Genomic DNA, 15,388 nt, shown 5'->3' with positions numbered 1-15,388 from the left:
AAAAAATAAAAATAAAAAAAACACCATTCAGGTTCTCAAGTTTGGTAAATCTGAATGTCTGTGTGCAATGCAGTGTTTAGATAAATCTATTTTTTTTTTATTTTTTTTTACCCCCAACTTAAAGAAAATAACTATAATGTTTTTTAGTAGTCCTCCATACAGTTAGAAATTTGTGATTTTTTTTACTTTTAGAAGATGCTATCAATTTTTTTCTGTCACATACAGTTAAATGTCAAGGTTTCAGCAAATGTAATTGAAATTAGGGAAATGTTATTTTTTACAATATACTATTATGTATTCTCTGAAAACATGTTTTAACATCACTCCGGAATAAAGATGAGCTTTGACTAGAAACATGCACAGTGGTTTAGTGGACTGCTGTTTTCCTGGGAAACTGTCCATGTAGAGGCATCAGTGATTCAAATCTAGTTCATGCTGCACTGTAACGTCTCTCCCCTCCATCTGTTGAAGTGACCCTTTGCAAATGGAGGCATGGTGGTAGGAGGGCAACAGTTGGCAGCTGACTGCTCTGACTTGGAGCCGGGGCTTGACAGCAGCCTTAGTCAACAATCTACTGCACATCACACCACACTACTGCAGGGTAATGTGATGTCCATCCTCCAGCTCAAACCACAGTGAGATGAAATGCCGGAGGCTACGTTTAGGGCAGAAATCAGCACTTTGGTCATTTAAAATGAGATCCAGATGGCAGAATTGCTGGTTATGGAGTCAGTTTGATTCGATATGGTGGTGTGTAGGGGGATTGTCCTTCATGATGCAATGAGCAGCTCAACCCATGTAAACAAATCTCATGTGCACCAAAGCTTGACGTGGAAGTAAAACCCCCCCTCAGGCTACCTCAACTCAAAATTTCATACCCTGGTAATGAGGTGCAGGGAGGTTTGTTTATGAGAAATTTACACTAAAGTGGCCCACAATCATTTTTCACTACTCATCTTGTAAACGCTGTGTGACGGGTGGCTTATACTCAACCTGTAGTCAAGGCCATAACAATGTGATTGACAGTAAGCTCAAGATGCTGCGCTGGTAGCTTGTTTCCAAGGTAACCTATGATTTATTTATTTTTTTAGATTTCCCCCAAAAAAGTGCTTCTTTGTTTTGCCTCCTCCTCAGTTGTATAATGAATCGCTGCCATTGAGCATTTGACAGATAACTTGACAGCATGAGACAGAAACACAATGCAGCAACAGCCTTGACTGATATTACACTAGTCAGTTATAGCTGTACGGTTGGTCCAAATACAAACAAATCTGGAGACAATTTAGATTAGAAGCATGCCAAATCAAAAGGATGGTTACTTTACTATAAAGGTACTGTATATACCTCTAGATAACGTAATGACACAACTCACAGCAGTGGAGATGAGAGTGTTACGTAACCTTTCCTCCTATAGGAAAGCAGTTAACAGTGTCCTTCTAAATAGCTTTGACTTTCTGTTTAGATTCCAGATGTCACCAACAAAATGGGCATCTGCATTCCCTATGTTTTAATTCTCTTAATTTTACTGTCTTCTTCCCATCGTCTCTCTTTCTGGATGGCTCAAGGCTTGGTGAACAACATTTACATGCGTCATTATTAGGGCTGGTCTCTCTTACTTCTCCATGTATTGTAAATCTTGTGATAAAAACTGCCTTTCTGAAATAAACGTAGCACAACACACTGCAGGAATGTGCAATCGTAAGCAAAACAGTGTACCTTGAAAGAAAATGGAGCTAATTGGCCAGATGGGGTCACTACAAGCAAAGGTTAAAATTCTTCACCCACTGAAACCTTCTCCTCCTCTCTCTCTCTGCAGACTGTTTGACCACTGCAGCTACTTCATACTCCAGTTTTTTTCATCCCGTCTCCAGGCCCCCCCAGGGCTTCTTCTGGCCACATACCCCGCCATCTCTTGAACGAAATTGCATAAAATTTGGTAGGTACCGCATGTCCTGACCCATGACAAATGATGTCCCCTGCAACACAAAGGCAGTCCTAGAGAAGGTAGTGGAACTAGAGGCCAAAGTGGACGACTCTGATATGAATTAACTTGCTGCAGTCACCAAATACCAAAACAAATGTGTCTCGAGGAACATGAAGGTTTTTTTTTGTCTAATTCTGACTTGAAGTTTGAATTGAATTTCAATTTTGACCTGAAAAAGTTATATCTCATGGAATTTCTCATTTCTTGATCTATCCAAACCAAACTTGGTGTATGTAAATTCCCTTGAGCTCAGTCAACACATCGATAGCCTAGAATTATTAATGGATATGCAATCCTTTGTTCAAGTATACTTGTTCGGTGAAGACATTAACAAGTGCAGATGAAAAAAAACTAAAATACACAACCAGGATTTTACTTTTCACTTATTTTCTGACATATTTCACATTAGTCCTCTGTCCATAACAATGATGGTCATAAACATCAACATGGAGCTGTAATACCAAGTACATGCTGCTGCTGAGTTGTACATGCTTTGTTTAAAATACATGTATTGTTTTCCTCCTCCTAGATTTTATCTTTGATCAAAATCATCATCATCACCATTAATATGATCATTATTATCACATATATAAAATTGCAGCAAGTATTCTCATCTTGTCAATTAATCCCAGATTTCTTCGACAGCCTATTTCTTAATAAAAATACTTCTAAAATTATAGACATTGTAAGTCAAGTCAAGTCAATTTTATTGTCCCAGATGGGCGATTTGTGCTGCAGCAAGTATAAAACACATATGACAACATAAAACATATAGTATCACATAGAAACATTAAGATAGAGTGACGAAGGTGACTCACACCACTGCACCAAAGTTCATTCCAAATCCAGGAGAATTGGCACAAGTGTCCGTTCATGCCCATACGGCTTACAATAAAATCATATACATCAACAACAGTCCTTAGAAGACTGAACCATGTCATCGTCAACAGCATCATCGACATCATCATCACCATCATCACAGGAGTAGTCAGTGACATCATCAAACGACAATACCATGCCTATATAATATACAGCTTATCAACATAACCATACGAAAGTATGGTTATCGGTGCATTATCATCATCATCTTCACCACCAGAGCAATGTCATCCTAACCAAGCAACATCGTTACTAGCAATGTAACATACCATACAGCAATAAAAAGTAATAATAGTAATAATAATAATACAATTAGCAGTTACCTCCTCCTGCCAGCAGCATTTAAGGCTCGAATGGCAACAGGGATAAAGGAGTCCTTATACCTATTTTTTGTGGCAGCAGGGGACCTAAACCGTAGGCCGGATGGTAACAACTTAAACTCAGAATGTAAGGGATGAGCACTATCTGAAATAATAGCCTTAGCTTTCTTAAGCACCTGCTTGTTGAATAAGTCATTTGGGTTACTGAACTGTACTCCTACTATCTTACTGGCCACTTTCACAATCTTAGCAAGGGCATTTTTCTCTTTAATGCCAAGGTTGCCATACCAACAGATACTAGAAAAAGAGATGACAGACTCAATAAAAGCTCTGTAGAACAGGGTCATTATCTTATCAATCTGAAATTTATAATTGATATTTTGTAATGTGATATATAAGGCACTACTATACTATACTAACCTATGAATTTATTACATCGAGCTGTATGATTGAACTGCACGATTTTGCTGTCTTTCCTCTCATTTTCTTTTAAATAGGAATCTCCACTCACTCCTCACTCATCCACCTGCAAATGAAAAGGGCCTTCAAAGAAAAAAAGACACAAAAGAAGCAGAGTGAAAGAGAAGGAGCAGGACAATAGAGTCTGCCACATAGGCTACAGTATGTGGGCAGCGTGTCCATGTCTGCTGTGGCCTCAGCACACACTGGTTTCAGTGTTGGTGTGTGTGCAGTGGTGCAATCTACTATTTATTTTCTAAATTTTATATAATTTACCACACTTGATATGAAAATCCTACGGGACGCAGCTTTAATTCCATCAATGTGTACTAACAGGACTGGTAGACAGACAGCAGATCAGTAGACAGTCCATCAACTTGTGTAAAATAAATAGACTTTGAGCCCATATCCACCCATGGAAAGCAAAAACAAGAAACACAGAAGCATGACCAAACACACACAATGTGTACACGATACAAAACAGAGGAGACAAGCGGAGATTGTAGCATGTTCTGCTGTCACCCTGCAGCCTGGGGACAGCAGACATGTCCAAACACTATGCTGGTAGAAAGTCATACTTTGTTCCGCACGTGGTTGTCATTGTTTATGTTTTGAGCTGTTTAAGCCAAGACTTCATTGTGGGCCATCTGGCTCTCGGCTGGGGAGCCAAACAGTTGATTAAAGAACGCAATTAGCGTGGAACCGGTTCTGTCAGCTCACCCGGCAGGGATTAAAGAATGCGCTCATTCACTGTGACAACCATGCTGTCATGCATATGTAGAATAGGCGACCAGCATTTCTTCAAAAAGAGGATTGCTCCAAGAGTGCCAAAATTCTCCAAAAATGTTAATATGAGGTCAGTTTTGCCGTTTTCACCCAGGTGTGGCATGTCAGCAGCAGCCACTCCCAAATCAGTCTCTGCTGGTAACTCTGTAAACTAACATTGAGTCGCCATGTTGCAAAATATCAGCAGCTAAAATTTTGCTACGTTGTAATTACAACCTGCGCAGTAACTGAAGACTCTTGACAATGTTTGATTTCAGATCCACTTTTCAGCTGCAGTATTGCAATCAATGGGAGCCCCAAGGTAGACTCTGAAAAATAAACTAGCAGGTGTTCACGACAAAACAAGTGATATGGATATTCCCTGCGTTCTCCATATTGGGTGCAAGACTGATGATGTGCCCAAGTGTGCCCAAGGTGAATGTGTAACTATTTGATCCTAGGCCAGTGACATCCACAGGCTGGAAGACTTCCATGATTAGAGTCATGATAGCTGCAGCGACGGAGAACAGCTCAGCCAGAGAGACAGCAGCCAGAACCCACAATCAGCTATAGACAATCCGATAGAAAGAACCCAAGAGCGGGAGAGGATGAACATTGTAGCAGTAGGGACCTACAGGAACCGATCAATGCAAATTCAATACCGAGAAGAGTGGAATGCATGTATGGCAAGCTCTGCAAGAACCTGTGTTCCTGAAGGTCCACCGAGCCAGAATTAAATGCTTGGTGCACAGGAACCAGCCCTAGTGAGATGCAGGAGAGTCACGCCAAAGTGAACTTTCACAAGCCAGTGGATTCAGTCCCAAGCAGAGTAACAGGTAATCGGGTCAAGTGGTTCAGCCAGCAAGGAGAGAGAGTGGGTCCAATTTCTTGAGGATATAGACAGGATGCTTTAGGAAATGGTGAAGAGTGACACAGACACAAGACTGTATAGATAATGATGGCAATCACTCACAGCCTTGCTACCGAAAACAACAAGTCCAAGTGAGAGATCAGAAACCTGTGTGATGAATCGTACGGCAGCCAAGATCAGACAGTTAAGTCAAGAGCTGAGTCCTCAAAGTATCAGTTCAAGGCAGCAAAAGTGGAAGACGGGTGCACTGACAGAGCGACAGAGCACCGTGGCATCCTGAGGAAGAAGCTCATCAACCTTCACAAGGTAGAAAGGGGCAGGTGGCAGGGAAGAGAAAGAGCCAGGATGTAGTCTGCTTTCATTGCGAATCCCTTTGTGTTCACAAAACATCTGCTTGAAATGAAGTGGTAACCTTGCATGTTCCACAGAAGAATTTGACCATCATTGTTCATTTTTTTTCATATGTACACCAACCAGCATCCCTTCCTTTGCCCTATAAAGCACACTTTCAATCATATTCACAAGTTCATACTTATAACGCCAGGCACTATTAATGTAATAACCTGCACCTTCACAGATTTTGGACTGCTCACTCTCAATTTTCCATTACACCAGAAGGATCTTGAGGATTGAAAAGTTACTTTTTTTCTGAGGCCGATACCAATATCCGATACTTTCCCACCCGATACCCATATGCATTTTTGTAACAATCTTACTACAAATGCAGGTGCAAAACAGGTTAAGCTATTCAGACATGCCTATCTTAAGATAATTATGTGGTTTTTCAAACGAAAGACCATGTTAGTTTTATTCTGTTAATTTGACACTTGTATTAAGTGACACACTCCTAGAAACAAAAGGTCACAAAAATGGCCATTCTATGGCCAAGTCTGCCAATATATCGCTCCTCCCTATATAAAATCCCTGTATAAAACCTATCTAAAACTCAAACTGGTTCTCACAAGGATAGAAGTGCAAGAGAACACACATATACACATACACACAACACTCCAACTCACTACCACACTGCCTTTCTCTTTAATTTCACTTCTCTCAGAAGATGCATCAACCCTGCAAGTTCCGTCAAAATCAGAACGACACACCTGATCAATATAAATAACGTACAATAACTATTACTTTAAACTGAGGGTATGTTGCATGAGTGACTGAAGACCAAACATAATTTCAGCAATTAGAGTGTGACCTTTGTAACATTAAAGATAAAAGGTATTTCTTGCTTGAGATAGCACAGCCTGTGATACACCATTAGTGATGCTCAAAACATGAGAGCACATCAGTAGGAAATTTGTTTTGGCAGGTTCTGATCTCATGACCTATAACTTGTGACCCCAAACAGCTGCTGTGCTAACTCCTTTGAGTGCCTTTTTCATTGTATAATACTGACTGAGAGGTAGTAGAATAAGAGAACAGAGTTATTTTCTCATAAGTCTTTTCTTCTCAAAAAGTAATTATGTTAAATAATTAATGAAATGTTTCTCAGTTTTAGCAAAAAAATAAACAAAGCACCTACATGTTTCTCTGAATTATTTCACACAGTATGTTCAAATTCTTTAAATTGATTATATGACATAATTTGTAGCAAATAGGACAGTAGGGCCGTAGCTTAGCAACCACACCACGAAATTCTAATTTTTCATTTGGAGAGATTTGGAACAGACGAAAATACACAAACAAAAAAGAGAATGAATTTGAAGTTCCCTCCCTCCCTGCCACGTGGTGGACGGAGCATATGCCTTCCATAACTTCATTGCTCATACCCACTGAAGGTTGGACACAATTGGGCAAGTGTTTGTGGGCCATGACCTAGATACTTATTTCCAGTCTTGGACTTCGGACACTGCAGCACAGCATCACCTCCCATTTCAGGACACACTCATGAGTGGGACGCTGATTCTACAAAGAAACTGTGTGTCCTGTAGGAACTCATACATGGCACATACGGGTGTAATACCTCACTAGAGCAGTAATATCTGGGAGGGTGTTGTTTACTGTGATTATGGGCATGATGCTGTTTTTACTGGCTGTCAGAGGGAAATCAAATCATTTTTGATGGGGCAGCAGGACCTTGTTCAAATTAGATCTGAAAGAGGTTCACTGCTGTAACTCCAATGACTGCAATTGCATTGGAGCAAAATAAGGGTATATATACTCAAACTTTAAAGCATTCAAAGCCACCGTGAATAACATTTATATTTTTCAAATAACTTCAATACATCAAATCCAAATCCACTTTTTTGGTAATACAAATAAATGAATGACATCAAGCTCATTGTTAAGTACAAACTCTGTCATTGTTTATGTTGTGGAAAAATGTGGGCTTGGTTCCCTTGCTGCAAGTGTGCTTCGAGTTTAATTGTGTATATGGCACCATCTACAGGTGAGTATCCTCACTTCACACTTCATAGACCAGGTACAGCGTCCTGCAGCTTTGATGCCACTATTCTTTCAGCCCTCAGTGCAAAGCATCCAGATGCCAGCGCCTGCTCTTGTTTGATAGAACCGAGAGGAAAACATAGAGTGAACACTGGGTGTTCACTGCACTGTGGAGGAACCGATGTGCTCATGTGCATGAAATGTTTCATTACATTACTAGCTCACAATGCTTGTACCATGATGTCATGATATTCTAGGCAACAGTTATTCTGTAGGCTCCACAAGAAAGTTCCTTAAAGTACACAATCCATAACCATATTGTAAATATTGTGTACTTGATGCTTTAGTCATCATATCACAGCCTCAAAAGGAAAAGAAAAACATTTAACAAGAAATAGTTAACATTCCCAAAACAGTGTTCAAGTCTTCACAGAAACATGGAAGTTGTGAGAATAAAATGGCCAAATAAAGTGTGAACCAGAGTTGGTTTTCTTAGCATGCCTTTGCCAGGCTGCCATGTCACTAAAGTGGAATTTAATCAAATTCACAATACTGTTGAAATATACAATACTGTTGAAGCAGGAAAACCTCATTAGGTCACTGCATGTCCAAATAGCCTTTTTACCCCAGTGAATCGAGTACAGCCGAAACACTGCCAGAGCATAGGAAGTTGACTCCAGAACTATAAGGCACCGCTCTGTACTGTATTTCAAGAAATAAAAGTGCTGTTGTGAGGACCGGCTACCTGATCTTTCCCTTGCTGACTGACATTTAACCTTCTGGCTTGAAGTCTCGACGTTGCCTGTCCATTGTACGAAACTACTGCTGTAATTCTCCTTATTTTCCTGACAGTAGTGGGGCATTTTGTCAGAATTCAATAAACTGGTCTTTTAATGAAATGACACAATTTTATGTGAGGCTATTTGCAAGTGTATGACATTGTTTTGCTTTACACACCTCACTAGGAACTGTCACATTATAAGAGAAAGAGCTTGATAATGAGATACATACAGATTAAAAAAAATAAAATAAAAAAAAAGCCATAGCCAACTGTTAAATGCGCACTTGACAGCTGATGAACAGCAGTGCCACTTCCAGTCTCATTGTAATGAGGATGCAACCGACATGTATTGACAAAAGAGACACGGGGAAACGCAGATGTAAATGTGTGTATTTATTGAGTCAGTAAATATTACATGTAGGGTGATCACAACCACAGAGGAAATCTGGCCATAGGGCATATTTCTGGATGAAAGGTGCCTTTCTTAAGCATTTGGCAGCCTCCCTGTCACACTTGCAGAGCAGCTTTTCACATCTGTCCTTCAGATCATCTGGAATAAAGAATAAAGTTACTACATGTCTTCTTTCAGTGACAGGCCGATAGTATGAAAAGAGCATTCTTCCTAATTATGGGAAACTGTTAGATGATGTGTGTGGGGCATCCTCATTAGCATACCATTGTGAAATTTGCTGTGATTACTGGCTGTTAGCGTTACAAACAGCTCCAACTTTTCTGTGTTTTGCTTTCTTATGGCTCATTTGGCTCAAATCCTCTCAAAATCAGGGAAATGTTGAAATCTGGCATCTCAACAGGACGTCACAGCAGCAGTAGAACAAGAAGTACTGTTACTGTGGATATTATCAATTCATGCGGCATTAATATATTTAAAGAAATCCTAAACGCATCACCCTTAAATTTCAGTGTAAACCACATTAAGGCTGTTGCTATTTATGATCAGCAATTACTGTGGTTTATGAGAGCTTAAAATACTATAACTGTGGGTTATAAACTATCCCTTCCGCACGCATCCTTTCCTTCCCTCCAATCAACAGTCTGCATACTGTTTTCATAAACACCACGGGTGTTTGTAGATCACACATCCTGCACTCTATTTCACTTTCAGTCTGACCCATGGCGGTGTGTTTTACTACCATATAACATATGGTATTTTGGTTTGCTACCATACAGACGGAAAGCTTTTATTTTCAAAATATTAAATCTCAGTCACACAGTACTAAATGAACTGTGAAAAGCATTACCAGCCCAGTGCACATGCATTAATGATTTGATTAGTCTCTGAATATTAAAAAAAATGCAATACCACACTCAGCTGTCTTGTCCTCACACGTCCATTGATACTTGTCTGTCTTGGTTTGGCAGCCAGCAAGTTCTGCTTCTCCATAACAGCAATCGTGCTTATGACAGCACCTATATTTAAACAAAGAAAGACAAAAAAAACCCAAAATAGATATATCACTGTGAAGGCTGTAGCTGTCACAACAACCATAGAGAGTATAGAAAGCCTAATGCTGGGTGGATAGTCACAGCGCTGTGGTTTGAATCACACCACGTCTATTTTAAAAGAAGGGAAGGATCACCACTTGACTTAGCAAAACAGATATTTAGCAGTTAACTGGTTTTGGGGAGGCCTGATGTCTGTGGTTTGGAAGGCAAGGAAGGAGACGGTAATTAGGATTTGGGTGTGGAATTTCGGGCCTATTTTGAAGCACTCATTGGACCATGTGAATCGCTCCCTCCTTCCGTCCCGTCGCGCAGTATTTGAGGTTCAGTCATCTCATTAAGAACCGGAAAGTGTGTGTACACCGGTGGGATGTATAGGATGAGTAGGGAGGAGACTGGAGTGATTTCTGCACACGGTCCACGGAGTCAAGGGCAAAACACCACTAATGCATGCAAAATTACATACTGTGCACCTCATGATGTATAGGGTGGTTCATGTAGTTTCTCCCGGCTGAATGTTTACATTATGGTACACGCTGTCATCAGGCGTTCAGGCATGCTATACTTAAAAATAATAAAAGGTGTCTTGAAATTTGATTTTTGTTTTTGTGATGAAACCACCCCGTCCCGCTGCCTCACCAGTCGGCTCTGTCTCTGGGCCAGCCTTGACCACCTAGTCCGCAGTAGCAGCCGTACATCATGTAAGCCAAGGCAGATCGTCCTGTGCTGCATTTGATGACTCCCGCCAGCTCCAGTAGCCCTCTTTTGGTCCGTGGGGATCTGCGAAGTGCCACAGAGGCCGTGCCCACTGCAGAAGCAACAAACAACAACAACAGAGGAGGGACAATGTCAGCTCTCGCCATGTAAACAAGCCTCCCTCCCCACTTCCACTCTGAGTGAACCTGTAATAAAGTTCTAGCCCGCTGTTGTTTTGTTTTGCTTTGTTTTAAATGATTGAGGGTGTGAATTTTATATGTGCAAAGTGAAATTTTTGAGTAGCAACAGAATCTGGGATAATCTAAGAAGGTACGCTACCAGTCAAAAGTTTGGACACATCTGATTGAATGTACTATGTTTTTCATTATCTTAAAGCCATTTTGATCTAAAGGCTTATGCTTAAATGCTTGAAAGAGTGAAGTTGATGCCTATGTATGAATTTCTCTCCAAAGCCTTTGCCTTTCCATCAAGGCAAAGGGCGGCTACTTTAAAGAATCTAAAATATAAGATAGTTTTGATTTGTTTAACACTTTTTTGGTCACTGCATAATTCCATTTGTGTTATTTCACAGTTTTGATGTCTTTACTATTATTCTAAAATGTGGAAAATAGTAAAGATAAAGACAAATGTGGTGTATCCAAACTTTTGACTGGTAGTGTATATGCACACCTATGGGCCGTTTTCTTCCCAAAAACCATGCCATATGTTCCTTTTGCCACAGTGGCTGTGTTACCCACACTACCTCAGCACAATAGTGAATGGAACTGAGTCAGAGGATTGACTTTATACTGTCTGACATCTCACACCTCATGAATACCAGAAGCCTAGCCTCTGCCTGAATACCTAGACGAGACATGGAAAGAAAGGAAGGGTGAAAAAGTTGTGGAAGGAAATTTTGCACACACTGAATGTACACAAACACAAAATAGTTCAAGAACCGGTTTGTCACATAGTTGTTTGTAGAGTTGTGAGGACACACAGAAACAGCAATATTAACTATTTAAACAAGTTGTTAAATGTTAAATTACATTTTTGAGGCAGATTCTTGGATGAATTCAGGTAGTTGTCCCTTAAGGCTTCCTTACCTGGACTGATTCCCTCTGTTGTTAAAATAAGTATTCAAATCTATTGTGTTTCTTGAGAAGTTCCCTACATGATACCCTGCTTCAGTAAAAGTAAATCGCCTTCCTGACAAGCAACTTACCAGAAAACAGGAGAAGTATCCGGTAAAACCCAGTCATGGCATGCAACAGGCAGCTGAACTGTACAGCAAGTGTCGTCTACCTACTCCCTGTGACTGTAGGCATTCAGTGGAGAGCTTTTTTTAGATGCTGTCTTGAATAATCTCATGAGCATCACTATTGGCCAGAGACTAATCCAATGGTTCTCAAACTGTGCGCCCCCTAGGGGAAAAGGCACGGAGGAATTCACTGCTTCCCCCCACGCTCTATACTACCAATGTGTGTGTGTGTGTGTGTGTGTGTGTATCTTCTGCCTTAAATATTAATGCTGCAATAATGTGCTTTCTACAAAACAAAACAATTTTTTTTTTTTCTTTTCTAGAGATATAAGACATTTGGAGTCTTGTGAAAATCAAATATGCATAAGCTACAGTAAGTATCAATGAAAAGACATGTTTGTCTTTCATTACATTTATGTCAGATGAACACAGAGATCGCTGGAGCTCTTGATACACCATTCCTTCACTAGTTTCTGCCTAAATTGCACTTTCCTTCTGGGTTCACACTAGAAATATCCCAGAGAAGGGAATTGTGGGATGCTGCGCTGCTCCCAAACCACTGCAAGATTCATCCAAAGAAAAGTTTCTGGCTCTCTTACTGCATTGTGTATCTGACAGGCATCAGGACAGGAAAGAAATCAAATATTACAATATTTAGACATTTGATACATTCTGGCTGATACTTATAATACTAGATTGATGAGCCATGCATCAAATTCAAGAGGTTCTGAGCTTTCCAGACATTTCTTACATACATATAGAGGGAAACAGAATCCAAGTGGTAAATTAATAAAACAAATCAACATTTTCTCAGGATGTTTAGAACACACAAGCATGATTTATATACATGTATGTAGACATGTAGAGTTGTCTGTGTTGCATGTGCCATTTGTGGGAGGATGAAAGGTGCACAAATATGCTCATATTGAAAAGGTGGCATGGGTGAAAACGTCTCAGGGTTAATTCTTACTCACACAGCACGTTCCCAGTTATTGTAAGCAGCGGCCTCCACTTCATCACAACAAATGCTGCTGGACTTCCAGAATGATGGTAATTACACTCTAATAATATGCTTTCTCTCCATAATCACAAAGAGAGCTATCATGCCTCCCATCCATCTTCCTACCTTTGTAAATATACGACATTTCAGGAGGGGAATAGAAAAGACCTATTCTCCACAAGAAAAAAAAAAACACTCAAGGCCTATAGCTACCATTAATGTCAGCGAGATGAACTGAACAGCGCTCCACGTGTCTGAATTTAACGGCTAAGATAGCTTCGTTGACAAATTGAAGTGTTAATCTGAAAGTGTGATAAATTGTATCGTATCTTTACTTTTAATCTTTTTATTGTGTTTTCTGAGAAGGTACATTCTCAGCACTCCAGCGTTGTATGGGCTCCATTGTCATCCGTAATGTGGTTATGAGAAGGCATCTAAATCATAAAATGCACACGCTTCGGGTTTTGATAAAAAGGGACATATTCACAGTTTTCTGACACAGGCTTCCTCCCTGATGCCTCTTCATTTGAGCTCACAGTATGAGATAAGCGCCTCCTCCTGGCAGTTCCTATAGCTGTCAAGATGATTGCATGGCCTTGGAGAGCATCATGTGCACTGCCTGAGAGGAGATAGATCTCTGTATATCTGATTATTGTTCCGCTTCAGCTATCCACCACTACAATAAATCAATCCAGCATTATTAAGAACATATCCAGCCGAACACACCTGACTGCAAAAATCTAAGCTTTACGTGAAGCCTAAATGTGTTGGAATTGTGCAACGCATTGACAGGATCACGAAGGAATATCCCAGCCCATTTATGTTATTTTTATGTTGTTTTTTTTTCAATATTAACCTTTGGTCCTTCCAAAAGGATGTGGATGAGATAAGATCTGATTCAAACAAACTGTTCAAACAATGTAGTGGGTTGGGTTCTCGCCACAAAAATTCATAAAGGAATTTCTGACATGGCACATGAGAAATGGGCTGAATTCATGGAGATGATTAGAGAGATTATATGAGGAAAAACCCAAATAGACAACAGGCAAATGGAGTTTGATCATGTCCGTCAGACTGGGAAACATCCAGAGAAAAGTTGTTAAATTCCTGAGACTTAAGGACAAACTGGCTGTGCTTGAAAAAGCCCCAAATCTCTAAAATACAACAAAAACACAAACATTTCTATCACAGAAGACTATTCTGATGCTGTCCAACAACTCAATACAACAACAAAATTCACAACATTTCTAGAATTGCATTTCCACTTCAGCAGAATGAACTGATTTGCATTTCGCCTTCACAGACAAATGCATTTTGAAATCATTTTGTCGCACACAGTGTGCAGACACAGAGAGAGGGCAGGTGCTTTCCAAAGTAAGTGTTTTTTTTTTCTTTTGGAGTACCTGAGGAAAATTACTGCAATGTGAGTCTGTCATCAGGCCAGCTGGGAGTCTGTGGACGAGCTTCTCTTGAATCTGAATTAGGCAGTATAGCTCCAGCCTAATCTGGGGGAAGAAAAAGACTAAAACGAATGTAGAAATGGAAGCAAGTGGTTGGCTGTCTGCCTCCATGAAGACACCCGTAGATCTACATCTGCTGTACAAATTGCCACTGCGTCTAACGTTTTTATAATTTATTTGTTTTGATAACTTGCTTTGAATCGTCCCCATATTGATGATGATGCGTTCCTTGCTCAGATTAAGACTACTAACGGTGATTGTGGGGAGACTTATCTCTCAGACACAACTCGTCTTAAATCCTTTTGTTTGGAACCACCACAAAGACACCAAAATAGTATTTTTTACCCAGATTCTAATTGCTTGAACTCTTCTCATCTGCGAGTCAGCCACTTGTGTCTACTTTGGTGGGAAGCAGTTTCGATAACCTGTTTCCTATGTCTGACCATTCAACAACCCTATCCTCAGCCTTTCATCTTGACATCCAAAGTCTTGCTAAACCCAAGACCGTCTTTAAGGTTACATTAGTTGTCTTCCCCTTTAATCGTGAATTCTCCGCTGCGGCCTTCTCAGAAGCTTGGTTAATGGAGGAGCCTATACCACTCCTCGTGATGCGCCTAACTGTGATGCTGTTCATTACTGTAGGCAGTCTGGAATTGGTGGGAGACTGTCTTTTTTTTTTCTTTTACAAAGGGATTTTCTGCATGCTGAGAGAATAAACCGTACTCTCAAATCAGATTCTACTGAAGTTGAATCGCTCTTTCTTTCTCTTGAAGCCCCCTGTCCTGCCCTCCCTGTGGCAGCCGAAAAAGGGGATAATTGGTTGTTTATACGTGCCACCTGACTCCAGCATTTACACGCATTGCATTATTCATTACCGCATTTACAGCTTTGCATGTTCGGAAAGTAAAGTGTGTTTTCTTTTGAGTGACTTTAACATCAGTGTATTTAAAAGTGACACTCACTCACAGCAGGTTTTTGAACACTGTGTCTTCTAACTTTCTATGCTCAGTCATAGACAATAACCCTCTTATAGGCAATATTTTTCCAAATCTCTAAG

General features: G+C 40.2%; 1 protein-coding gene across 1 annotated transcript; it reads right to left on the bottom strand.

Moving 5' to 3' along the window:
- Positions 1 to 8,844: 8,844 nt before the first annotated feature.
- Positions 8,845 to 11,977, bottom strand: pla2g10 (phospholipase A2 group X). Its single transcript, XM_071925787.2, has 4 exons — positions 11,836 to 11,977; positions 10,554 to 10,722; positions 9,775 to 9,881; positions 8,845 to 9,003 (listed from the first exon to the last, which is right to left on the bottom strand). Exons 1-4 carry the CDS (start codon positions 11,870 to 11,872, stop codon positions 8,855 to 8,857), a joined length of 462 nt encoding a protein of 153 aa, XP_071781888.1. The 5' UTR covers positions 11,873 to 11,977; the 3' UTR covers positions 8,845 to 8,854.
- Between the last annotated feature and the right edge of the window lie 3,411 nt (positions 11,978 to 15,388).

Source organism: Centroberyx gerrardi, chromosome 7, assembly GCF_048128805.1.
Source record: "Centroberyx gerrardi isolate f3 chromosome 7, fCenGer3.hap1.cur.20231027, whole genome shotgun sequence".
In the NCBI taxonomy this organism is placed as follows: Eukaryota; Metazoa; Chordata; class Actinopteri; order Beryciformes; family Berycidae; genus Centroberyx; species Centroberyx gerrardi.
The sequence above is the reverse complement of the archived record's forward strand: the minus strand, read 5'-3'. Positions and strand labels throughout refer to the sequence as shown.